This window comes from Lagenorhynchus albirostris, chromosome 15 (genome assembly GCF_949774975.1).
Source record: "Lagenorhynchus albirostris chromosome 15, mLagAlb1.1, whole genome shotgun sequence".
Taxonomy (NCBI): domain Eukaryota; kingdom Metazoa; phylum Chordata; class Mammalia; order Artiodactyla; family Delphinidae; genus Lagenorhynchus; species Lagenorhynchus albirostris.
In genome coordinates, this window is record NC_083109.1 from 78,283,282 (window position 1) to 78,307,652 (window position 24,371).

Genomic DNA, 24,371 nt, shown 5'->3' on the forward strand with positions numbered 1-24,371 from the left:
CAGAGTAGTTTGCTAATAGGCAATTAGCTTTGCCTTTATTTATTTATATTTTTAATAGTTTTTTTTAATTAAAAGTTTTAAAAAATTTTTTAAAAATTTATAAATTTATTTATTTTTGGCTGCGTTGGGTCTTAGCTGCTGCGCGCGGGCTTTTTCTAGTTGTGGCGAGTGGGGGCTTCTTTTCATGGCGGTGCACGGGCTCTAAGCATACGGACTTCAGTAGTTATGGCTCACAGGCTCTTAGAGCGCAGGCTCAGTAGTTGTGGTGCACGGGCTTAGTTGCTCTGCAGCATGTGGGATCTTCCCGGACCAGGGATCGAATCTGTGTCTCCTGCATTGGCAGGCAGATTCTTATCCACTGTGCTGCCAGGGAAGCCCACTTTGCCTTTATTTTATAATGCTTAATGTAAGTGATCAACTTAAAGTTTCTTATAAAAGAGAAAGTTAATGTATGCATGTAAACCACAGAAACTAACTTATTTGAAAAATAGAGTTCTTTCTACTTAGAATATTGGTTACAAAACCCACGTGATCATCTCAATAGATGCAGAAGAAGCATTTGACAAAATTCAACACCCTGTCATGATAACACTCAACAAACTAAGAACAGCAGGAAACTTCCTCAGCCTGATAAACGGCATAAACCCACAGCTTAACATCATATGTAATGGTGAAAGATTGAAAGCTTTCTAAGATTAGGAACAAGACAAGGGTGTCTTCCCTTGCCACGTCTGTTCAACATTGTACTGGAGGTTCTAGTCAGGGCAATTAGGGAAGAAAGGCAGATAAAGGCATTCAGACTGGAAGGGAAAAATAAAAACTATCTTTATTTGCAGATGACATGATCTTGTATATAGAAAATCCTGAGAAATCCACAAAAAATTAGTAGAGCTAATAAAAGAGTTCAGCAAGGAAACAAGATTAGTATACAAAAATCAATTGTATTTGCATTCACTAGCAATGAACAACACCCCCCCCCCAAAATGAACAATCTCATTAAAAGAACAAAGTGCTTAGGAATAAATGTAACAAAAGAAGTGCACAACTTATACAATGAAAACTTCAAAACGTCATTGAAAGAAATTTAAGACTCAAATAAATGGAAAGACATGTTCATGGATTAGAAGAGTCAATATTGTTAAGATATCAATACTCCAATACTCCTCAATTGATCTACAGATTCAAAGCAATCTCTATCAAAAACCCTAGCTAGGGGACTTCTCCGGTGGCACAGTGGTTAAGAATCCACCTGCCAATGCAGGGGACACATGTTCAAGCCCTGGTCCGGGAAGATCCCACATGCCACGGAGCAACTAAGCCCTCGAGCCACAACTACTGAGCCTGTGCTCTACAGCCGAGGAGCCACAACTACTGAACCCAAGTGCCACAACTACTGAAGCCCGCGTGCCCAGAGCCTGTGCTCCACAACAAGAGAAGCCACTGCAATGAGAAGCCCACGCACTGCGACCAAGAGTAGCCCCCGCTCGCCGCAACTAAAGAAAGCCTGCGCACAGCAATGAAGACCCAAAGCAGCCAAAAAAACACAAACAGAAAACCCCCAAAAAACAACAACAAAAACCCCAAAACAAAAAACAACCCCCCCCCCCCCCGCAAAACAGACCGAAAAACCAAAACAAAAAAACCCTAGCTGGGTTTTTTTTTTGCCCCAGAAACAGACAAGCTGTTCCTAAAATTCATATGGAAACAATCTTGAAAAAGAAGAACAAAGTTGGAGGGTTCACCTTTCCTGATGCCAAAGGTTACTACAAATTAGCAGAGATCAAGACTGTTGATACTGGCATAAAGATAAACATATTAATCAATAGAATAGAATGGAAAGTTCAGAAATAAACCCATACGAATATGGTCAATCGATTTTTGACAAGAGTGCCAAGATCATTCAATGGGGGAAGAATAGTCTCTTCAACAAATGGTAGTGGGACAACTCACTATCCACATGCAAAAGAATGAAGCTGGACCCCTACCTCATGTCATATACAAAAATTAACTCAAATCACAGGTCTAAATGTAAGATCTGAAACTAGAAAACTCTTGGCACTTTGAAAAACAGTTTGGCAGTTCTTCAAAAAGTTAAACATAGAGTTGCCATATCTGCCAGCAATCCACTCTTAGGTATATGCTGAAGAGAACTGAAAATGCATGTTCATACAAAAACTGGTAACAGATGTCCATAGCAGTATTATAATAGTCAAAAGGTGGAAACAATCCAAATGTCCATCAGCTCATGAATGGATAAACAAAATGCAGTACATGAATACAATGGAACATTATTCAGCCCTAAAGAGGAATGGATGAATCATGCTACAAGATGGATGAAACTTGAAAACATTATTCTAAATGGAAGAAGCCAGACACAAAAGTCCACACACTGTATGATTCTGGAATGTCCAGAATAGGAAAATCCACAGAAACGGAAAGTAGATTCGTGGTTTTCAGAGGCTGTGGAGCAGGGGAATGGGGAGTGTCTACTAGTGTGGATGGGATTTCTTTTAGGGGTGATGAAATGTTCTGTGATTTGATCGTGCTGATGGTTGTAAATATAACTTTGTAAATACATTAAAAACTGCTTGAGGGACTTCTCTGGTGGCACAGTGGTTAAGAATCCGCCTGCCAATGCAGGGGACACGGGTTCAAGCCCTGGTCTGGGAAGATCCCACATGCTGCGGAGCAACTAAGCCCGCGAGCCACAACTACTGAGTCCACATGCCACAACTACTGAAGCCTGTGCGCCTAGAGCCCGTGCTCTGCAACAAGAGAAGCCACCGCAATGAGAAGCCTGCACACCACAAGGAAGAGTAGCCCCCGCTCGCCCCAACTAGAGAAAACCTGCGCGCAGCAAAGACCCAACACAGCCAAAAATAAATAAATAAACAACCAAACAAATAAAAATACCGATGGAATTTTTAAAAAACATGATTCACTTAAAAAAATGCTTGATTATCTGTAGGAGAATGAATTTTATGTGAATTATATCTTAATGAAAATACATGTATAAAATCTGTTTAGCTTAAGGTTTATTAGTCCATTTGTAAAAGCAGTTCAGATACATGAAGTATTTGATTATTTCTGGAAACAGAAGATTGGTTTTACAACCAAAACAACTTTTTTTTTTTAAATTTTTGGCCACACCTCGCGGCATGTGTGATCTTAGTTCCCCGACCAGGGATGGAACCCGTGCCCCCTGCAATGGAAGCACGGAGTCCTAACCACTGGACCGCCAGGGAAGTCCCCAAAACGACATTTTAACTAAACAAAATGTGGGTAACTATTTATATTTGGAAACAAGTTGGTGTGTAGAATATGTGTAAGGTAGATTTGTTCCTGAAAAAGTGTTATGTTCTAATGATTATACATTTCTTAAAAACAGATAAATAGGTTGAACAACCTGACAAGCCTACAGCCCCTACTTTCTCGGGGAATTTGCTGGGTATGGGGTGATGGGATTGAGGCTACAAAGCAGAGAGAGGTGGCACAGTCTCGTGGTGCTTAGATTCTAGGACACTACTAGAGTTAAATATAAAAGTGAAGCCAGGGCTTCCCTGGTGGCGCAGTGGTTGAGAGTCCACCTGCCGATGCAGGGGTCACGGGTTCGTGCCTCGGTCTGGGAAGATCCCACATGCCGCGGAGCGGCTGGGCCCGTGAGCCGTGGCCGCTGAACCTGCGCGTCCGGAGCCTGTGCTCCGCAATGGGAGAGGCCACAACAGTGAGAGGCCCGCGTACCGCAAAAAAAAAAAAAAAAAAAAAAAAGTGAAGCCAAAGTAACCAAGGCTGCAATGCAACTCCTTCTGAATTCAATTCCTTTTTTTCCCTTTTTTTGGCCTCACTGCATGGCTTGCAGGATCTTTGTTCCCCGACCAGGGACTGAACCCAGCCTCCCTGCAGTGGAAGCGCGGAGTCCTAACTGCTGGACCACCCGGGAATTCCCAAATTTTTTATGTTAGATATTTTAAGTTCTAGAATTTCAATTTGCTTCTTTTTCATAGTTTCCATTTCTCCACTAAGATTTCCTAATTCATCATGAAAAAATTTCCTTTACTTCATTGGCATAATTATAATAGCTACTTTAAAATAAAATTCCATAGTGCTAATGTCGACATTTGGATTATTTGGGGATTGGCCTTGGATGATTGACTTTCTTTTCTGTCGAGATTGGTCACATTTTCCTACTGGTTTTATATTGAAGATTTTGGATTTTATCCTGAACCCTGTGAATATTATGTTGAAGAGATTCTAGATTCTTATTTATTTACTTTTGGCTGTGTTGGGTCTTTGTTACTGGGTGCGGGCTTTCTCTAATTGAGGCGAGCGGGGGCTACTCTTCGTTGCAGTGCATGGCCTTCTAATTGTGGTGGCTTCTCTTGTTGCGGAGCACGGGCTCTGGGCGTGTGGGCTTCCGTAGTTGTGGCTTGCAGACTCTAGAGCACAGGCTCAGTAATTGTGGCTCACGGGCTTAGTTGCTCCGTGGCATGAGGGATCTTCCCGGACCAGGGCTCGAACCTCTGTCCCCTGCATTGGCAGGCGGATTCTTTTATTTATTTATTTATTTTTTTCTCTATTCCACTATCCTCATGTCCCTAAGCCCAAATATAACTTCACAAACATTACTGGGAATGTGCCGTAGTCCACACTCTGAGTTAACTCGGCACACAAAAATGATGCAACGACAACGCAGCATCAGTGCTCGCACTTACTGAGGGTTCATCACGGGTACATCTTGCACCCGGATAGGAGACACGATGGCAGTCTACTGTGGCAAGAGCAATGACAGACGTGCACACAAGGGTGGAAAATACCGACAGGACCCCTGAGTTTCCCTAACTGCAATGCTACTGTTTCTGCTCAGGTAGGGACTCAGCCTTCTTTACCGAGGTACCCTCAGCCTCAAAAGCAGTGACTGGGAAGTGGCAGATGCCTGATAAGCATAATGAGGGGCTGTCCCTTCTACCTCCACCCTGAAGCTGGAGCGACCTGTTCGGAAGCCAAACGCGGCCAAACCCGTTCTCAAAGACCTTCAATGGGTGTCGATGTCCTCGCCACCCAGTGGATAAGTTCTCTTTCACTCAAGTAGTTTTCGGGCACCAAACAGGTCTGAGAACCACTTTACCCCCGCAGCCAGGCTGGGCTGCCTTCGCCCCCCCTCCCCCTACCGTTGCCAGAACCCACTGTCCCGTTCTTCCCCGCACTGGCCAAGGGCCCGAGGACGGCCTTGGAGGGGCGGTTCCCACATGCGAGGCCGCCACCCGCGCGACTTTGTCTTCTCGGCCGTTCCCGGGCGAGGGCTGGAGACCAGGAACGCCGCAGGTCGGTCCGCCCACGGCCAGCCGCCCTCAGGGCCCCGAGTCCCCCTCGGATCCCGCCCCGTCCCGGACCCTGCCCTGTCTCGGACCCCGCGAGTCAGCCCGGGTCCCAACCGCGGTTCACTCAGCTTGGCAGGCGGATTCTTAACCCCTGCGCCACCAGGGAAGCCCCTCTAGATTCTTTTATATAACCCTGTGTTGATTTTTTTTTTTTTTTTTTTTTTGCGGTACGCGGGCCTCTCACTGTTGTGGCCTCTCCCGTTGCGGAGCACAGGCTCCGGACGCGCAGGCTCAGTGGCCATGGCTCACGGGCCCAGCCGCTCCGCGGCATGTGGGATCTTCCCGAACTGGGGCACGAACCCGTGTCCCCTGCATCGGCAGGCGGACTCTCAACCACTGCGACACCAGGGAAGCCCTTGTGTGTAGATTTTATCTAAAAATTATCTCGGCAGTTCTTTTCCCTACTTTATGTTTTAGGTTTATTAGGTCTCTTCTGTTTTTCGGTGCTAATTAATGGAATTCTGGGGAGTACGTTTGAAAATGCTGCTAGTAAAGAAAATGTAAGAGAAGTATATGTTGCCTTGTCCTACAGCTGCAGAGATGCAGACCATCACTGAGGATCATAAAGCTATTTCTGATAGAGCATTCACCAAAGTATCAGTTCTGCACTCCTATCTGATGTGACAGTTTGCAAATGTATAATCTTCTTCTAGAAATGGTATTTGTTCAAATGAGTTTTTTTTACTTTTTAAATTTATTTATTATTTTTGCCTGTGTTTGGTCTTCACTGCTGTGCACGGGCTTTCTCTAGTTGCAGCGAGTGGGAGCTACTCTTTGTTGTGGTGCGCGGGCTTCTCATTGCGGTGGCTCCTCTTGTTGTGGGGCACAGGCTCTAGGCACGCGGGCTTCAGTAGTTGTGGCATGTGGGCTCAGTAGTTGTGGTGCATGGGCTTAGTTGCCCCACAGCATATGGGATCTTCCCAGACCAGGGTTCGAACCCATGTCCCCCTGCATTGGCAGGCGGATTCTTAACCACTGTGCCACCAGGGAAGTCCCAAATGAGTCTTTTAAGACACTCAGACTTCAGGGTCTTTCACTATATTGTGTGAACTGTAACCAATAATCCCTGAAAGTCTACATTCTGGTTACCTTTTTAAAATAATTAATTAATTAATTTTTGGCTGCGTTGGGTCTTCATTGCTGCACACCAGCTTTCTCTAGTTGCAGCAAGGGGGGGCTACTCTTCATTGTGGTGCACAGGCTTCTCATTACGGTGGCATTTCTTGTTGCGAAGCACAGGTTCTAGGTGCGGGGGCTTCAGTAGTTGTGGCACGTGGGCTCAGTAGTTGTGGCTCGTGGGCTCTAGAGCGCAGGCTCAGTAGCTGTGGTGCACAGGCTTAGCTGCTCCATTGAATGTGGGATCTTCCTGGAGCAGGGATCGAACCCGCGTCCCCTGCATCGGCAGGCGGACTCTCAACCACTGCGCCACCAGGAAAGTCCTCTGGTTATCTCATTTAATAATTTGTTGCGCTTATAATAGTGTTTAATTTGATGTATACGCTTTCTGAAAGATATACATAATTAATCTTTTTATTAAGTCAGGAAAGGATCATTGGCAATTTTTTCCTTTCCCTACCTGCAAAAATTTAATAAAACTCCAAACCTATTGGATTTCTTATTCAAACAGAGGGTTGCAGAGTCTGAGTCTTATTTAAATTTATTGGGCTAACCAGAAATAAACCGACTCACCTGTGGTCAATTAATCTTCAACAAAGGAGCCGACAATATACTATGGAAAAAAGGCAGTCACTTCAGCAAGTGGTGTTGGGAAAGCTGGACAGCCTCATGTAAATCAGTGAAGTTAGAACACTCCCTTATGCCACACACAAAAATAAATTCAAAATGGCTTAACGACTTAAATATAAGACATGACATCATAAAACTCCTAGAAGAGAACATAGGCAAAACATTCTCTGACATAAATTGTACCAATGTTTTTTTAGGTCAATCTCCCAAAGCAACAGAGATAAAGCAAAAATAAACAAATGGGACCTAATCAAACTTGCAAGTTCTTGTATAGCAAAGGAAACCATAAATAAAACAAAAAGACAACCTACAGACTGGGAGCAAATATTTGCAAATGATGTGACCGACAAGGGCTTAATTTCCAAAATATACAACAACAGCTCATACAACTCAACAACAACAAAAAACAAACAACCCAATCAAAAAATGGGCAGAAGGGCTTCCCTGGTGGCGCAGTGGTCGAGAGTCCGCCTGCCGATGCAGGGCACACGGGTTTGTGCCCCAGGCCGGGAAGATCCCACATGCCGCGGAGCGGCTGGGCCCGTGAGCCATGGCCGCTGAGCCTGTGTGTCCGGAGCCTGTGCTCCGCAACGGGAGAGGCCACAGCAGTGAGAGGCCCGCATACCGCAAAAAAAAAAAAAGAAAAAAAAAATGGGCAGAAGACTTAAATAGACATTTCTCCAAAGAAGACATACAGATGGCCAACAGGCACATGAAAAGATGCTCAACATCACTAACTGTTAGAGAAATGCAAATCAAAAGTACAATGAGGTACTACCTCACACTGGTCAGAATGGCCATCTTTTAAAAAATTTACCAATAACAAATGCTGGAGAGGGTGTGGAAAAAAGGGAACCTTCCTATATTGTTGGTGGGAATGTAAATTGATGCAGCCACTATGGAAACAGTATGGATGTTCCTCAAAAAACTAAAAATGGAGTTGCCATATGATCCAGCAATCCCACTCCTGGGCATATATATGGACAAAACTATACTTCAAAAAGATACCTGCATCTCTATATTCATAGCAGCAGTATTCACAATAGCCAAGACATGGAAACAACCTAAACGTTCATCGATAGATGAATGGATAAAGAAGATGTGGTACATATATACAGTGGAATACTACTCAGCCATAAAAAAGAATGAAAAAATGCCATTTGCAGCAACATGGATGAACCTAGAGATTATCATACTAAGTGAAGTAAGCCAGACAGAGAAAGACAAATACCATATGATATCACTTATATGTGGAACCTAAAATACAACACAAATGAACATATCTATGAAACAGGAACAGACTCACAGACATAGAGAACAGACTTGTGGTTGCCAAGGGGGAGGGGGGTAGTTGAGGGATGGAGTGGGAGCTTGGGATTAGCAGATGCAAACTATTATATATAGAACGGATTAAACAACAAGGTCCTACTGTATAGCACAGGGAGCTATATTCAATATCCTCTGATAAACCACAATGGAAAATAATATGAAAAAGAATGCATATACATGTATAACTGACTCACTTTGCTCTACAGCAGAAATCAACACGTTGTAAATCAACTCTACTTCAGTAAAATAAATTAAAAAAAATAAATTTATCGGGCCAAGAGGTGGAAGCAGAAAGGCGTTGATGGACTCATTTGATGGAGTGGTAAAGAGGTTAACATAGACAAAGAGCAGATGTTGAATGATTTAATTACTGAAGGAATAATTTAGTTGCTCCTCCTGAGAGTAAGATGGCAGCTGGGAGTCCTAGATCTTACAAGCTCAATTATTCATTATTCTGTTCATTTATCCAGCAAATATTTCTTTTTTTTTTTTTGCGGTACGCGGGCCTCTCACTGTTGTGGCCTCTCCCATTGCGGAGCACAGGCTCCAGATGCGCAGGCTCAGCGGCCATGGCTCACGGGCCCAGCCGCTCCGCGGCATGTGGGATCTTCCCAGACCGGGGCACGAACCCATGTCCCCTGCATCGGCAGGTGGACTCTCAACCACTGCGCCACCAGGGAAGCCCTATCCAGCAAATATTTCAACCCCACTCCAGTACCAAGTACTATATCAATCAGGGACTAGTCAGGATAATGGGAACCAAACCTTAAAATTTACCAAGACCTAGGAGCTCTACATTGTATCTCCATGTAGCTGGTGTTCAGAACCCTGAGGAAAGGGAGCCCTTGGGTGGTACCCAGACTACTGCGGAGGCTGTGTCATGTGGCTGGTACTCAGACCTGTGAAGAGAGAGCTATGGGCAGCCTGGGCTATACCTGCTGCAAGTAGTTGGGGGCAGAAGTCAAGTGTTTGCTGTTGCTTGAGAAATACAGACAATCCCTGGAAAGCTGGAAGGAGTCCTTTTTCCCCTTTGTCCATCTTCCAAGGTCCCTTTAGTGATTCCTGTTGTCAGAAGTTAGAAGGAAGCCAGCTGGCAAGAGAAGTAGACTTTAAAAGGTGGGACCATGAAACTGATTTGGTTACGCCCCCGACCTTGAACTCAGTGCTGAGCACCTTGCCAATGTAAATGGGATTCTCATGTCCCCTGGCATAAAGAGACATCTCAGATAAACTGATTACCACTCGTGGCTGCTTGAGAAGTGCCCAGTGCCATGTGAAAACAAACAGCTACAGAAAACTATAAGAATGGTGAGGTGGGCTGGCTATTTCTGACTGCACTGCAGAGTTACAGGAAGAAAGGGACTAGCTTAGGGCTTTAATTCTCAGCTTAAGTCATGGTCAAAGAACCAGAGAGGCTTTATGGTGGCTTTATTAGGTATCTATTGCTGTGTAACAAATTCATCTAGAAGTTAGTGTCTTAAAATATTAATAAACACTTATCAGTTTCTGATGGTCTGGAATTCAGGAGTGACTTATCCGGACAGTTCTGGCTCAGCGTCTCTGATAAGGTTGCAGTCAAGATATTGACTGGGACCACAGTCACCAATCTAGGGCTGGTGAATCCACTTCAAAGGTACTACTTCACATGGCTGTAAAGGTGATACTTCTATAATATCTATTTTTCCTTTCAGTTCTAGGAATTTTTGCTTTATGTATTTCAAAACAATGTTTTTAGATGCATACACATTTCGTGTCTTCTTGGCTAGTTGATTCTCTTATTATCATGTAATTCTCTTTATCCCTAATCATCTTCCCAGTTCTGAAGTCTACTTTGATTGATATTAATCTAATCTATCTCATCTAATCTAAATATAGCCAGTCCAGCTTTAAAAAAAAACTAGTGTTTGTGTGGTGTATCGTTTCATCCTTTTACTTTATCTATATAATTACATTTCAGGTTGGTTTCTTTCTTTTTTTTTTTTTTTTGCGGCACGCGGGCCTCTCACTGTTGTGGTCTCTCCCATTGCGGAGCACAGGCTCCGGAAGCGCAGGCTCAGCGGCCGTGGCTCACGGGCCCAGCCGCTCCACGGCATGTGGGATTTTCCCAGACCGGGGCACGAACCCGTGTCCCCTGCATCGGCAGGCGGACTCTCAACCACTGCGCCACCAGGGAAGCCCTCAGGTTGGTTTCTTGTAAGCAGCATATAAATTATTTTTTGAATCCCATCTGACAATCTTTTTTTTTTTTGTAGGAACACTTTATATTCAATATATTATAGAATTCTTTGACTATTACATGGTTTGCAAATATTTTCTGTATGTTGCAAATATTTCTTCTGGCTTGCCATCTGCTTTGGTATGATTTTTTAAAATTATTTTAAAAATGTACACAGAGTAAAATTACCTTCTTTTTCCACTTACAGTTCTAGGTGTTTTAACACATTTATAGATACATATAACCACCACCACAATCATTGTATTTTACAGAGGAAGTGTTTTAATTTTGATGAAGTCTAATTTATCAACCTTTTTTTTTTTGATTGTGCTTTTGGTGTCACATCTAAGAAATCTTTGTTTAACCCAAGTCATGCAGATTTTCTTCTTCGTTTTCGTATAAACATTTTATACTTTCACATTTTACATTTAGATCTATGATCCATTTTTAAAATATATTTATTTATTTATTTGGCTGTGCTGGGTCTCAGTGGGATCTTCATTGCTGCATGCGGGATCTTCATTGCGGCAATGCGGGATCTTTAGTTGCGGCATGTGAACTCTTAGCTGTGGCATGTGGGATCTAGTTCCCTGACCAGGGATCGAACCCTGGGCCCCCGGCATTGGGAGTGCAGAGTCTTAGCCACTGCACCACCAGGGAAGTCCCTCTATGATCCATTTTGAGTTAATTTTTCTATAGAGTTTGAGGTTTAGGTTGGGATCTTTATTTACTTAGGATATTATGGATGTCTAACTTTTCCAACACCATTTGTTAGAAAGACTAGCCTTCCTTCACTGAATTGCCTTTGCATCTTTGTCAAAAGCAACTGGACTTCCCTGGTGGTGTAGTGGTTGAGAATCCGCCTGCCAGTGCAGGGGACACGGGTTCGATCCCTGGTCCGGGAAGATCCCACATGCCGCAGAGCAACTAAGTCCATGTGCCACAACTACTGAAGCCCGCGTGCCTAGAGCCCGTGGTCTGCAACAAGAGAAGCCACTGCAATGAGAAGCCTGCCTACCACAATGAAGAGTAGCCCCCGCTCGCCACAACTAGAGAAAGCCTGCGCGCAGCAACGAAGACCCAACACAGCCAAAAGTAAAGAAATTAATTAATTAAAAAAAAAAGCAATTGGCTATATACACGTGGGTCTATTTCTGGACTCTCTTCTGTTCCATTGGTGCACACGTCTATCTCTTCACCAAACCTGTCATGATTACTATAGTTCCTACAGGTCATGAAATTGGGTAGTGTGTGTCTTTCAACTTTTTCTTTTTTCAAAAGTACTTTAACTTTTCTAGTCCTTTTGCTATTGCATATAAATTTTAGACTCAGCTTGTCTATTTCTACAAAAAAATGTTCTTGGGATTTTTATTGGAATTGTGTGAAATCAACAGATCAATTTGGGGAGAATTAACATCTTAATTGTATTGAGTAATCCAGTTCATGAGCACTATGTCTATTTATTTAGGTCTTCTTTGAGTTCTTTCTTCAGCATTTTACAGTTTTCAGCATACAGATCTTACACATATTTTGTTAGATCTGTAACTTTTAGATTTTGTTAGATCTATTTCCTTTTGGGAGGGACTATTGTGAATGGTGCTTTAAAAATATTTTAGAATTCCCTGGCGGTCCAGTGGTTAGGACTCCACGCTTCCATTGCAGAGGGCACAGGTTCGATCCCTGGTTGGGGAACTAAGATTCCGCAAGCCACGTGGCATGGCCCAAAATAAATGAAAAAAAAAAAAAATTTGGTTTCCAATTGTGCATTGGTAGTATGTAGACTGATTTTTCACGCTGACTTTGACCTTTTTATTTTCTGACTTTGCTGAAGTTAGTTCTTAGGAGGGTGTTTGTTTGTTTGTTTTGGTAGATTTGTTAGTATTGTCTACCTAGACAATCATGTCTTCTGAAATAGGAACAGTTTTACTTCTTCCTTCCCAATCTGTACACATCTTACTTCTTGTCTGTTTCCTTCTCTTCCTGCAGTGACCAGGACTTCAGTTCAATGGTGAATAGGAGTGGTGAGGCTACACCTCCTTGCCTTTTTTCCTGATCTTAGGAAGAAAGCGTGCATTATTTTACCATTAAGTATAGTGTGAGCTGTGGGGTTTTTTTGGTTGTTTTTTTTTTTGTAGCTGCCTTCACTCAGCTTAAGGAAGTTACCTTCTATTTTTAGTTTGCTGAGATTTTTTTTTTTTTAAACCAGGAATGGATGTTGAATTTTTGTCAGACACTATCAACATCATGTGATATGATCTGGTCATATGATGGATTTCATTGACTGATGGATTAAAAATTGAGGTAATTCACATACCTTAAAATTCACCATTTTAAAATGTACAATTCAGTGGTTTTTAACATGCTCACAGAGTTGTGCAACCATCACCACTGCCCAATTCCAGAACATTTTCTTCATCTCCCAAATAAACTCCATACCCATTAGCAATCACTCCCTATGCACCCTTCTTCCCCCCAACGAATCTCCTTTCTGTCTCTATGAATTTGCTTATTCTGGACATTTCATGTACACAGAATCATCAACATGTGACCTTTTCTGTCTGGCTTCTTTCTCTTAGCATAATGTTTTCAAGGTTCATCCATGTTGTAGCACGTATCAGTATTCCATTCCTTTTCAGGGCGGAGTAATATTCCATTGTGCATACAGACCAGATTTTGTTTATCCATTCAGCAGGTGGTGGACATTTGGGTCATTCCCACTTTTGGGCTGTTATGAATGATGTTGCTATGCACCTTCATGTACAAGTTTCTGTGTGTACGTTTCCATTCCTCCTGTTTATATACCTGAGAGTGGAATGGCTGGGTCAGAACTCTGTTTAACATTTTGAGGAACTGCCAGACTGTTTTGCACAGCAGCTGCACCATTTTATATTCCCGTTAGCAGAGAATGAAGTTTCCAATTTCTCCACATCCTCACCAACACATTTTTTCTTTCTTTTTACAAATTATGGGGACTTCCCTGGTGGCACAGTGGTTGAGAATCCGCCTGCCAATGCAGGAGACATGGGTTCAATCCCTGGTCCGGGAAGAGCCCACATGCTGCGGAGCAACTAAGCCTGTGCGCCACAACTACTGAGCCTGTGCTCTAGAGCCTGCACGCCCATAGCCTGTGCTCCACAACGAGAAGCCACCGTAATGAGAAGCCCTGCACACTGCAACAAAGAGTAGCCCCCGCTCTCTGCAACTAGAGAAAGCCCACGCACAGCAACAAAGACCCAATGCAGCCAAAAATAAATAAATAAATAAAATTAAAAAAAAATTACTGCCATCCTTGTGGGTGTTAAGTGGTATCTCACTGTGGTTTTCCACGGATTTACTTTTGAAATACTGAAACACTATTACATTCCTGGGATAAACCCTACTTGGTCATAGTATATTATTCTTTTTAGATATTTCTAGAATGATAATGGTGTGTGATTTTCCTCTTCTTGTACTATTTCTGATTTCAGTATTAGGAAGAGAATGACACATCTGTGTACAAAGGATACTTGCGTCTTGTTAGGTGGAGGCATGAAGCTGTTAGAGTTGTAGGGATATCAAGTATGGTAGAAAGATGTGCGTGGGTGATGAGTAGCCAAAGGGGTGGGTTGTGCTGCTTGCTTGTGGTATCTCAGCCTCAAGCCCAGTCCACTTTCTGTTCTGTGAAACAGTTGCTGGACCACTGAAAACTACATTTCCCAGGCTCCCTTGCAACTGGATTCCTGTTGAGGTGGGCCTGCTAATAGGGACCAGCTGAGGGAGACTGGAATGTGGAGGAGGGACTTTCTAATGCCCTCCAGTCCAGCAGGAGCAAATGTTTAGCTCTAGCACTATTTCTGCATCTACCTTCTTAGAAGTTCCAGCACCAACTGGAATCCAACCCTTTCCCCCATAAAATCAAAAATCCAAGCACTGGTCTCCTGGGGCTCCACCCTCCACGTCTCTAGCCAGTGTCCAAGAAGACCCCAGTGGTATCTCCTGGACCGCTACTTGTGGCCTTGTGTAGACACTTCCCACGTTGAATCAGGGTTGGTCTGTGTGACCAGTGAAGTACGGTGGAAGTGACCCTGTGTGGCTTCTGAGAGCAGGTCCTAAAAGGCAGTGAAGCCTCTGCTTTCGTCTCTTGGCGCTCACCCTAGGGGATACTCACGCCTAGAGGATGCTGTAGGGACATTCAAGGAGCCCTATGGTGAGGCTCCTGACAGGGACTGAGGCTTCTCATCAACAGCCAGCATCAATTTGCGGCCACGGGTGTGAGCCACATACAGAGGGCCCCTGGAAGTGGACCCTCTGGTCCCACTCGAGCCCTCAAATGTCTGTAGCCCCAGGCAGTATCTGACCACAAACTTAGGAGAGACCCCAGACCCCAAACACCAACACAACCCTAGGAGAGAACCCAGACCAGAACCACCCACCCAAGCTGCTCCCATATCCTTGACAGAGCGGTTGTGATCCATGAGTGATCAGTTATTTCAAGCCACCAAATTTAAGGGGTGAAGTGTTACCCGACACCAGATAACTAAACTAACCTCCTCTTTCCTTAAGTGCCCCAGCCAAGGGGTAGCAGCTGCTTCCTGCAGTTCCTCAGAAATGGTTATCTCAGTATCCACTTTTCGCCCTTCCACTGTGTTTTCGCCACCTGTATAAACAATTCCCTGGATTAAATGACCTATATTTGAAATAACTAGCGTGGTTTCTGCTTTCCTGATTGGACCCTTTACATTTTAGAAAAAAAGCAAGCATGATATAAGAGCAATCCATTCCCTAGTCTCTCCCACTCTTCCCCAATCCTCCCCCCACCACCAAACCCAGCTTTGGAAAGTCCTCACTTGTCCCAGCTGGGCCACCACCTCCATCCCCACCCTCTAGGCCCTCCGTCCACACCTCCATTCCCACACCTCCATTCCTGTCTTCCCACAAGGCTTCTAATCCAAAAAGTTCCTCTCTCCTCCTGTTTCCTCAGGGCCCCCAGACACATGTCACAAAGCGGGATCTGGTGGGGAGTACAGAATTTATTTTATTATTCTGAGTCTGGGTTTTGTTCCTTAGACATCGTGATTCCTAGATGGAGGTGACTGTGTCCCACCTCCCTGAGTCATAGTCCCATGGGCCTGTTTCAATTGCTTTCCAGGTTCAAAGTGCACTGAGAAGGCTTCACAGTCTTAATACTTCTAGATGCTCAACTGAGGCAAAGTGACAAAATGGCCCCCCCACCCCCGCCCGCCAAAAAAATAAAACCCCAAGCCCCCAGCAGCTGCTGCTGCTGCAGCCGTATGAAAAAATAATACAAACTCTTCTTAAAAAATAGATTACACAGAAAGAACCCAGAGGACAGAGGGGCATGGGGAGGGGCAGGGGCTGCTCTGGCCACTGGCAGGGAGCCTCGGGGAGAGGCCCGGGATAGTGCTGAGATGAACTTCAGGGGGCTGGGATGCTGGTGGACACTGCCTCGTCCACTCTGCCCAGCCTCCCTCTGCTGCTCCTCCCAGCAGCTCTGGCCCTGGGACCACGGCTCCCCTCTCCCTCCAGGGACCCACCCTTCACCCTGAGGCCTGGTACCTGCTTCTCACTAAAGTGGCTTCAATAAAGAAACAAAAAGACCCAAAGCGAGGGAGGGCTGTTGCCCAGCCACAGGGATTTCCACTCCACAGGAGACGACCTCTCTCTGCTTTGGGGGTTTGGATAATTATCAATACCTGACGCTACCTAGACACCCCCTGGGGGGGTGATGGGCCCCAGACTCCCTGTTTGGCTCCTGGGAATAGTGATGAGCCACGGTCTGAGGCTGTCTGTCCTCTGGCCCAGCCTCAGAGGAGCTGCAGACGGGTAGAGTGTGCATAGGACAGCCGGGGCAGCGGGTGTGGGGTAGGGTACCGGGTATGGGATGGGGTACAGCTCACACGGGTCCTCCAGCTCATGCAAGGAGAAGCGTGAGGGGGTGGTCCCACCAAGACAGAGGTAAGGCAGGGCGAGGTGATGGTGTCTGTGCAGCCAGGCCAGCTCTGGGGCCGGGGGCAGAGGAAGGGCAGGGGCCACGGCCCACAGGGTAGAAGGCAAGTTAGGGCCTGGCGCTGGGGAGGGGTCTGGGTGTCCGCTGCCCCGCTGAGGGTGCCACACCTGGCCACCGCACACAGAGGAATCTGGTGCAGGGTGGATTCTCCCGAGTCGGGGACAGGGGCAGCTGGGCGGGCCGGTCTCAGTCGGGGACCTCGGGGTGGGCGGGCAGTCCACTCTCGCCGCGCCGGTAGGTCTCCCAGAAGCCCCTGTCTAGCTGCTCCAGCTGTGGGCCCAGTGGCAGGTGGCCAGCCAAGTGCATGCGGAGCGTCTCCAGCCACTGCTCCAGCTTCACGAAAGAGGGCCTGGGGAGACAGGCAGGGGAATGGTGGGTTCGGGCTCTGCTGGGGACCACCCCACCCTAAGCCCCCAACCCACTCACCTCTTCTCAGGGTCCAGATCACAGCAGCACACAGTAATGGGGAAGAAGCTTGGGGGGCAGTTTGGGGGGCAGTAGCGGTCCAGGAAGCCTCGCACATTGAGGCCAAAATCCATGGTGCGCGGCAGGTAGTCTGGGTCAGCGTTCACCCGCCCGATGATCTGTCCAGCACGAAGCCCAGCAGTTACCCAGGGCCCCTGGGACTGGGCACCACCCAGGTGGGTTCGAGGGCAGGTCACACCCGGGCCTGGCGCCCCCTGGACCACCACACCCCTGGGAATGCAGGTGGCTGTGGGCAGCCCCGTTCCCAGAGCCTCCCTGGCCTGGGGCCCCTGCAGACTTCAGCCTGCAGCCTGGGAGTGTGAGCCCACCCTGGACCTACCTCGCACAGGACGATTCCAAAGGAAAACACATCCACCTTCTCATCGTAGCTGCGGCCTGGATGAAGAGACCACTGTCAGCAAGTGCACGGGGCCAGGGATGTCAGCTGGTGAGGGTGCCGGGCCAGGGACCCGCCCACTGGGGGGATGCCCTGGCCAGCAGGTCAGGACAGAAGGCAGAAGCTGGAAACCTCTGTAGCATCAGGCCTTAGGCTCTGATACTACCCGAGCCCACCCAGTCTGAGCCAACCTGTTGGCGGGGGTAGGCAGTGGGTAAAGGTGAAAGCCCTGGGCAAGGCGTTCCAGGCCCAGCTCGGTCACTAACCAGCGATGTGACTCTGGGCAGGTCATGGACCTAGTGGTGACCCCGAAAGAGAACTGTGTCAGACCCCTGGAACCTGTGAATGTTATTGGAAAAAGGGTCTTTGAAGTTACCATTAAGTTAAAGATCCTGAGATGAGACAGTCCTGGATTATCCAGGCGGGCCCTAAATGCCATCACAGTTGTCCTTAAAAAAGAGACTGAGAAGGAAAAGACACAGAGGAGGAGGCAGTCACATGAAGACAGAGGCAGAGATTGGACCGATGTGGCCACAAGTCCGGACACGCCAGGATCAGAACCTATAAGCAGCAAGGAATGGATTCTCCCTTAAAATCCCCGGAGGGAGCATGGCTCTACTGGATTTCAGACTTCTGGCTTCCAGAACTATAAGAGAATAAGTGTCTGTTGTTAAGCCACCTTGTTTGTGGTAATTTGTTGCAGCAGCCTCAGGGACTGATAACAGACTCTCTGAGCCTCAGTTGCCTCAGCTGTAAAATGGAAACAATACCCTCTCTCTGACGACGTTAAAAATAATCAGGACAGCCACTCTCTATTGAATTCTGACTAGCTTACAAACCTTATCTAATTCTCACATTACTCCTTAAAGATAGGGACTATTAACCCCAATTTACAGGTTAAGCTATTGGGGGGTGGGTTAACTTTGGTCAGAGCTGGCGTTGAGATGACCCTGGCTCTGCGGCCCTGACCCTGTGTCTGCATGTCCCCTGCCTGTGGAGAGGCTTTATAAAGCCCCAGTCTGGGCACACATGGGACCGCTGTGTAACAGGCCTGAAAAAATAAGAAATGGAGTGGGAGAAAGGGGATCAGTGGGAGGCTGAATAATGGTCCTGGAGGTGTCCCCATCCTAATTCCTGGACCCTGTGAACACGCTGCCTTATATGGGACTTTGCAGGTGTGACTCAGTTAGGGATCTCGAGATGAGATTATCTTGGATCATTCAGCTGAGCCCTATGGGATCACAAAGGTCTTTATGAAGGAGGGTGGAGGGTCAGGGTCAGGGAAGGAGACGTGACAATGGACACAGATGTCAGAGAGAAGAGGCTACGTTGCTGGCCTTGCTGGAGGAGGGACCAGGAGCCAGGGAATGAGGCAGCCTCTAGAAACTGGAAAAGGAAAGGAAACAGATCCTCTCCCCTTGAGCCTCCGGAAGGAATGCAGCCCTGCTGACACCAGACTTCAGACTTCAGTGAGCCTGATACTGGACTCCTGACCTCCAGAACTACGGGATAATTTGTGGGGTTTTTTAAATAAATTTATTTACTTATTTATTTTGTTTTTGGCTGCACTGGGTCTTCGTTGCTGCGCACAGGCTTTCTCTAGTTGCGGTGAGCGGAGGCTACTCTTCGTTGCGGTGCACGGGCTTCTCATTTGCGGTGGCTTCTCTTGCTGCGGCGCACGGGCTCTAGGCGCGTGGGGTTCAGTAGCTGTGGCTTGCGGGCTCCAGAGCGCAGCCTCAGTAGTTGTGGCGCACGGACTTGGTTGCTGCGCGCGGCATGTGGGATCTTCCCGGACCAGGGCTCGAACCCGTGTCCCCTGCATTGGCAGGCGGATTCCCAACCACTGCATCACAGGGAAGCCCTAATTTGTGTTTTTTAAGCCAAGTGTGTGATGACTGGTTGCAGCAGCACAAGGAAACCAACGACAGGACTCAAAGAGGGGCAGGGCAGGACCTCCGCCTCCTGCAGCTCCGCCTGGGACTGCGGGGCCCTGGGGGATGTGCCAGGCGGGGCTGCCGACTCACCGTGGATCATCTCGGGCGCCATCCAGTAGGGGTTGCCCACCACCGTGTAACGCTTTTTCCGGTCTGGCTTCTTGAGGCTCCGCAGGTCCTCGGGCTGCGTCTTCTCGTCCACCATAAGCCGCGCCAGCCCGAAGTCGGCCACCACCACGTTCTTGTTCTGGGTGACCCGGAAGTAGAGCCACACTGAGACACGCCCCTGGCACCACCTGCCCACTCCCCCCTCGACCACAGCCTGTGGTCCCTCAGTCACTGCCCCTTAGAGCCGGGCTCCCTGGGCCCACTTGTCCCCCATTGAAATACATCCCCCCCCAAAGCTTCTTTCAGGAAGCCTGCCCTGACCACCCCAGTCCACACACCCGGGCCCTCCTCCGGGCCCGCAGCCCCTGGTGCAGCCTGGTGTGGGCGGCTCTCCGTCAAGGCCACGCTGACAGCAGAGCCCCGCCCCCGCACGTCTAGCAGCGTGGTGGGCGGGGCCCCCGCTGTCCCCTCCCGGCCCAGCCGCTCACCTCACGAACCAGGCAGTTGTGGGAGTTCAGGTCCCGGTGGATGATGTTCATGGAGTGGAGGTAGGCCTGAGGGTGGGGGGCACGGGGATCAGGGGGCAGCCGTGCTGAGGGCCCCCAGCCCCGCCCTGGTCACCCCAAGGCTCCCACCTTCCCCCTCCCACTGGATCCCCTCTGTCCTCTCTCAAAGCTTCCTGTGCCTTCCATTTCTAAACTTGTGAAGTTTAGGTGAGCGCTGGAGAACGTGTATTGGTTTTCGTTTTTTGCCGCACCGCGTGGCCTGCGGGATCTTACTTCCCCGACCGGGGATGGAACCCGCGCCCCCTGCAGTGGAAGCGCGGAGTCTTAGCCACTGGACCACCAGGGAAGCCCCGAGATGCTTTTATAAGTGGGGCCTGATCACCCAGCCCACACGCCCCGCGGCGATCGGAGCCTACTCACCATCCCCGAAGCGATGTCCTTGGCAAAGCTCACCCTCTGACTCCACGGGTACTGGCTGTCCTGGAGGTGGGGAGAATGACCAGGATGAGCCAACGGGGCCACAGTTGCAGGACATTGGGTGAGAGAGAGACAGGAAGGGGCGACTGTCCTGTAGGGTCTGATGACACACCCCCAACTCTCTTCTACACCCACAACTGTCCCTTCTTTTTTTTTTTTTTTTTTTTTTTGCCATGTGGCTTCTGGGATCTTAGCTCCCCAACCAGTGATTGAACCTGCGGCCCCGGCAGTGAGAGTGCTGAGTCCTAACCACTGGACTGCCAAGGAAGTCCCTCACAACTATCCCCTCTAAGGGCTGTGGGTGAATAATTCAAAACAATTTTCTAACAGAACTGGTTCCAAACAGTGACGGGGTGGGAGATACTCTTCTATAGTTCCTGACCCACCTCCTCTGAGAACAAAAACGCTCTCTTCTACAAAATCCCATTTTTTCAAGTTTTTAAAAAACCTGAACCTGCTTTCATGGCCCAGCAGAGACGGGCCTGGCAAGGTCGCCTGCAGAGAGCTGCGGTGAGTCACTCTGGAGAACAGGGCTCTGGGCTCAAATCATTTGGGGAAACACCCCATTCTCTCCCCCCATCTCCTTGGAGACCTCAAATGGGAGAGCAAGGACATCAGAACGTATTAAAGATTCAGGTGCAGCCAGGAAGCCTGCGCTGGTGCAGCCCAGCATTTCTAAGTTGCACTGGACCATAGAATCCCTCTGAGAAGTTACACCTGTCCGGAGCCTGCAGGGACCATACTCTGGTGACAGCAGGTAATCCAACCTAAGGGACTGAGGAGGACTCAGCGGCGACGGAAGGGAACAGGGTCTCCGGGTCTGAGGGTGATGCTGGGGTGGTGATGCTGAGTGTCGGATCCCGGGGCACCGTCAGCATCCCAGGAGAGCTGGAAGCTCCCCTCCAAACGCTTCTTTTTCAGAGGAGGATCGGTAATTTCATCCAAGCTGTCACAGCAAGTTCTGAATTTTATATGTCATGGCAAACAGTAAGTGACTTGGTTTTGCTTAGAAGCAAAACAAAGACCCTCTGGGAGAGGTAACCTATGGCAGGTGCACGGGGTTAACCTGACAGCCTGTGCATCCCCTCAGCAAAGCTGCCACCCTTCTCTGGGCCCCAGCTTCCCCCCCCCCCACCTTAGATGGAGTCAGTTGCTCCCTTATTTGATTCAGAATCAGGGTCTGGAGGGCCTCTGACACCAGAGGCCGATCCCCAGTGAAGAGCCTGGGAGGAAACTGGGACCGACAGAGGAGCCGCTGGGCCCAGGGTCCTAGGGCAGGAGCGGCTGGGACGGGTCTCAGGCAGGGGCTCTGCCCGGCACTCACCATGCCCTTGATGAGGGCCCGGAGCGTGCCACCCTTGATGTACTCGGTGATGAAGTTGAGCCTCTTGTCCTTGTAGAGCACCCCAATGAACTTGAGCACGTTGGGGTGCTCCAGGCATCGCATGACCTTCACCTGGTGGGGTGCAAACAGGCTGGGCCCACGTCTCCTTCTCCCCGTTTCCCACCAGAGGCCACCACGGACAGTTCCAAAGATGGAGGAGCCTTCAAGCCCCCGGGGTCACACCTGCCGGCTGCCGTGCTCTTTGCTTGGGCTGCTCCCACCCCCAGCGACGTCCTTGCCCCTCTCACCCTCCTGGCAGATAGTTTCTCTTCTTCCAGCGTGGGCTTGAGCGACAGATCCTCCTGGAGCCCTCTGCCACCCCACCCCCTCTCAATGGCGAAGGGTGGGGCAGGTCCTAGGAGTCTGGTGCAGAGGGTGCAGCAGGCCCCTCACCCACCTCCTTGAGGAACGTCCGCTGGGTCTCCTCATCGAAGCGGATCAGCTCCTTCATCACCATCACCTCGCCTGTCTCCCGGTGTGTCACCTGCGTGGGGACGCCCAGGGGTTGAGACTCAGCACAGGCACGTGCTCTGCTCTAGGCCCGCCCTGCAGGAGGCCCATCCCCACCCCAGGCAGATGGACAGACGGCTTCAAGCCCTTCGCAGACTTTTCATGGGATGCTCGCAGCCCCCGAGGGGGTGGGGCTTAAGTCCTTTACAGGTGAGGAAACTGAGACTCAAGAAGGTTTCCCACCAGGGTCCACGGTCACCCAGGTGGCAGGAAGGGGGGTGGCCAGGGCTTGGGTCCAGGACTGCCTGACCCAGAGGCCAGTTCTCTTTCCTCTGCTCTGCTGGGCTGTCTCCTGGAAGTCAAATGGTAGCTCTACCAGAGATTCTGACCAGGGACAGGGGCTGGGGCCTGTCTGCACATGTGGGCAACCTGGCTGGTGCCCTTTGTGTAACTCTGAACCTTCCAGTCTGGTCATAGCCAGGTGACATCAGAGCCAGGGAAGGGCTTGTGTCTTGCTGTGGGAGAGTGTGAAGGGGGTGAGCAGCCCAGAGGCCAGGAGGGGGCTGGTATTGGGCTCAGTAAGGGGGCCTGGGGGAGGGAGCCTTCAGGGTCAGTCCGGGCTGCCCTCCCATCCCCCACCCTGAGGAGCCACTTTTCGTGGTCTATCTATAGTAAGTCCCCTCCCCCTAACTAGCTCAGGGAGGCCCAGGTGGAGGAGAGCTCTGGCCAGCGAGTCTGGAAGCCAGATACCCGTCCACTGGGGCTTCCTGGGGACACTGGTGGGAGGAGGGTGGAGGACCAACGGGTCACACACAGACTGCCCCCCTGCTCCCACCCACGGCCCCATCCCTGCCTGGCGTGCCCTGTACCTTGATGGCCTGGCCGAAGCAGCCCTTGCCCAACACCTCCCCGTGGATGAGGTCCGAAGGCCGGAAGATGCGGTGCGGCCGGCAGACCACACGGAGGGACTCGGAGCGACCCAGGTCCTTGCGCTGGGAGGCCGGGGAGCCCAGCGAGCCGGCGCCCGGGGACCTGTCGATGCTGCAGCTCCTCCTGGGGGGACACACCCAGTGCCCGCTGCCACCAGGTGGGCACCCGGACGAGGCCCCCTTGGGGGGAGGCCAGGTCTTGGCCCTGCCCCCTTCCCGCCATGCCCCATCGATGCCAGTCTATGTACAGTCACCCGTACAGCCAGAGAGGGCGGCAGAGGACAGCTCTTCTGGGGCAGTCATAAGGCTCTTGCCCCATCCTGATGCCAGCACCCAGTGCCCTGTCTGTCTTGGACTTCCTGTTAAGGTAGGAATGTTTGCCCTAGGCCTTCTCTGCCTGGTGACCCTGGATCAGACGCTTTGTCTCCCAGCATTTGAGTCCCAGGCCTTGGAGTGCAGAGGCAGACTACCTGCCCAGAATGCCCACAGGTGGCCTTGCAGGGTAGCCTGAACTCCAGACAAATGCAAGGGAGGAGGAAACACATGCCTTCAGTACCACTGTTTCTTAGCGTAAAGGCTGTCATCCCAGGTGTCCCCCTCAAAGCCTTGACCAGGAGTCCTGAGCAGACCCCTGCAGTGAGTGGCACGAGGACCAGCCTGCTTCTAGGCTTCTTCCTGGTGCCTCCCCACCTCTCTTTAAGAGGGTACAGAGCACTTGGCCCCTCTGGCCTGGACCACCACAACAGTCCCCCAGCTGTCTCTGGTCCTGGGCACCTCCCTGCAAAGGGGACCAGAGTGGTCTCTGTGAAACACATCACTGTGCTGCAACACCCTTCGGTGGCGCCCCGGGATGGGCAAAGCCCGAAGACCCCGCCACGAGTTTCTGCCTCAGAGCCCATCACTCCCCAACACATCCGATGCCCCAGCATCCTGAGCAGCATGCTGGCCAGCTGCTCCTCGAAGCCAGGGCGCTGGTCCACCCTGGAAGCGCTGTCATCCCCAGCTGGGGGTGCTGCTTTCCCCGTCTGCTCCTCATTCTCCTTCCT

General features: G+C 49.3%; 1 protein-coding gene across 4 annotated transcripts in view; it reads right to left on the minus strand.

Moving 5' to 3' along the window:
- Positions 1-24,371, minus strand: part of LIMK1 (LIM domain kinase 1) — a 54,539-nt gene that overhangs the window by 14,181 nt on the left and 15,987 nt on the right. Inside the window, exons 8-18 of one of the 4 annotated variants that reach the window (XM_060123411.1) lie at positions 23,266-23,473; positions 22,344-22,430; positions 21,887-22,018; positions 20,506-20,565; positions 20,068-20,133; positions 19,562-19,718; positions 17,481-17,536; positions 17,102-17,259; positions 16,783-17,024; positions 15,564-15,658; positions 15,195-15,304 (exon numbers count right to left, since the gene is read on the minus strand). In XM_060123411.1, coding sequence (XP_059979394.1) covers positions 16,862-17,024; positions 17,102-17,259; positions 17,481-17,536; positions 19,562-19,718; positions 20,068-20,133; positions 20,506-20,565; positions 21,887-22,018; positions 22,344-22,430; positions 23,266-23,473 — 1,087 coding nt within the window. In that variant the 3' untranslated portion in view covers positions 15,195-15,304; positions 15,564-15,658; positions 16,783-16,861. The other 3 variants (XM_060123412.1, XM_060123410.1, XM_060123409.1) reach the window with 3 other exon arrangements.